The sequence below is a fragment of the Frankliniella occidentalis genome, unplaced genomic scaffold (genome assembly GCF_000697945.3).
Source record: "Frankliniella occidentalis isolate FOCC.00 unplaced genomic scaffold, Focc_3.1 Scaffold64, whole genome shotgun sequence".
Lineage (NCBI taxonomy): Eukaryota > Metazoa > Arthropoda > Insecta > Thysanoptera > Thripidae > Frankliniella > Frankliniella occidentalis.
In genome coordinates, this window is record NW_026267194.1 from 489,405 (window position 1) to 491,067 (window position 1,663).

The 1,663-nt window shown below is 53.8% G+C and overlaps 1 protein-coding gene across 1 annotated transcript in view; it reads right to left on the reverse strand.

The window, feature by feature from the left end:
• Positions 1–441, reverse strand: part of LOC113213118 (actin, muscle) — a gene marked incomplete in the record, with an annotated part of 1,820 nt that extends 1,379 nt beyond the window's left edge. The window contains 1 exon segment of the mRNA XM_052268144.1: positions 82–441. Coding sequence (XP_052124104.1) covers positions 82–413 — 332 coding nt within the window.
• Between the last annotated feature and the right edge of the window lie 1,222 nt (positions 442–1,663).

Here is a 1,663-nt window from a genome sequence, read left to right on the forward strand (position 1 = left end):
TGGATGGCGACGTACATGGCGGGGCAGTTGAAGGTCTCAAACATGATCTGGGTCATCTTTTCACGGTTAGCCTTGGGGTTGAGGGGGGCCTCGGTGAGCAGGACGGGGTGCTCCTCGGGGGCGACACGGAGTTCATTGTAGAAGGTGTGGTGCCAGATCTTCTCCATGTCATCCCAGTTGGTGATGATACCGTGCTCGATGGGGTACTTCAGGGTGAGGATACCTCTCTTGGACTGGGCCTCGTCGCCGACGTAGCTGTCCTTCTGTCCCATACCGACCATGACACCCTGGTGACGGGGGCGACCGACGATGGAGGGGAAGACGGCGCGGGGAGCGTCGTCACCGGCGAAGCCGGCCTTGCACATGCCGGAGCCATTGTCGACTACGAGAGCAGCAACATCGTCGTCACACATCTTGGCTGGTTTGTTTGTACTTTAGGTACTGCAACAAGGAGAGAAACACATCGTCAGTCAAAGTTTTACGAATCAGAAATATTTTTTCCCCGAACAGGCGTTTCTGTCTCGGAATGTACGTCTCGCCCGCCCCGCCGAGCCCTCTGAATCTGCGTAACCACGAGATGTTTTCCTGACGTCCTCTATTTTAGTCGGCCTGCCCTGCGCTGCCTGGGGCCGGGCGCGTGCTGCTCGCACTACACCGCAAATAAAAGAGAATCACCCATGCTTCTTTTTGTCAACCCCCTTAAAAGTTCCTGAAAAGGTTTTTGTGATTATCTAGTTTGCGATTCAAGCGTTGTCATTCCAGACAGAACTTGATGTACGATGCTCCCATCTTAACTATTATTATGACGAGTGGTAATTCAATCTCTTGTAGAAGTCTGGGCGGTAGGAATACGCTTCCCCCTGCTCCTTGGTATACAACACGGGCTAGCCAGAACTCTGGGAACTCACTAAATGCGGTAATAGAACAAGGCGCACCCAGAACAAAAGACTGCTCTTGAATCAATTAGATTTCATAGTCCCACTGCAAAAGTCTAATGCGATAGTCCCAATGGACCGTGAACGCGAACATTTTCAGGTCCCTTCGCAAACTTTCATTACGATCCCACTTTGATTTAAGAATGGACGTCTCAAGTCGTGCAACGGGGATGGGTGAGTCACCGCCGCAGACGGAGCGTGCTAGAGATCGGAGCGAAACTGTCTCTCTCGCTCTCCACACACACTCCAACTGCGACTGCTTTCTCACTCTCACAATAATTCACCGCCTTGCCACGACAGCTTCGCAAACTGGCCTCTAGACGAGTCAAAAGGTTAACCCCAAAATCCGTCAAACGCGCTCCCCTCTTCGCGCAAAGAAACGAAAAAATAATGAGAAGAATTTTTTTTCTTTGAATTTCCCGCGACTCGCGGAGACGACGCGCGCACAGGGTCGGGTCGGACCGAAGAGCAGATCTCGTAGAGGCGAAGTTATCCAGAGCAGGGCGACGAGTATCCAACGAAATAGTCCGGGGGGTGATGGTCGCTGCACAACTCACACACTTTGGCACTCAGTGCCACCCTCTCACACCGACACACTCTCACTAGCACACACCTTGCTGAGCTCCGGGCCCCTGACGGTCCGTGTAGTCGACTGCGTGTGACTGCCGGGGGCTGGGGTCAGCCCCACTATGTATAGCCTCTGCCCTGCCCCCGGGACCCCTGCCCCC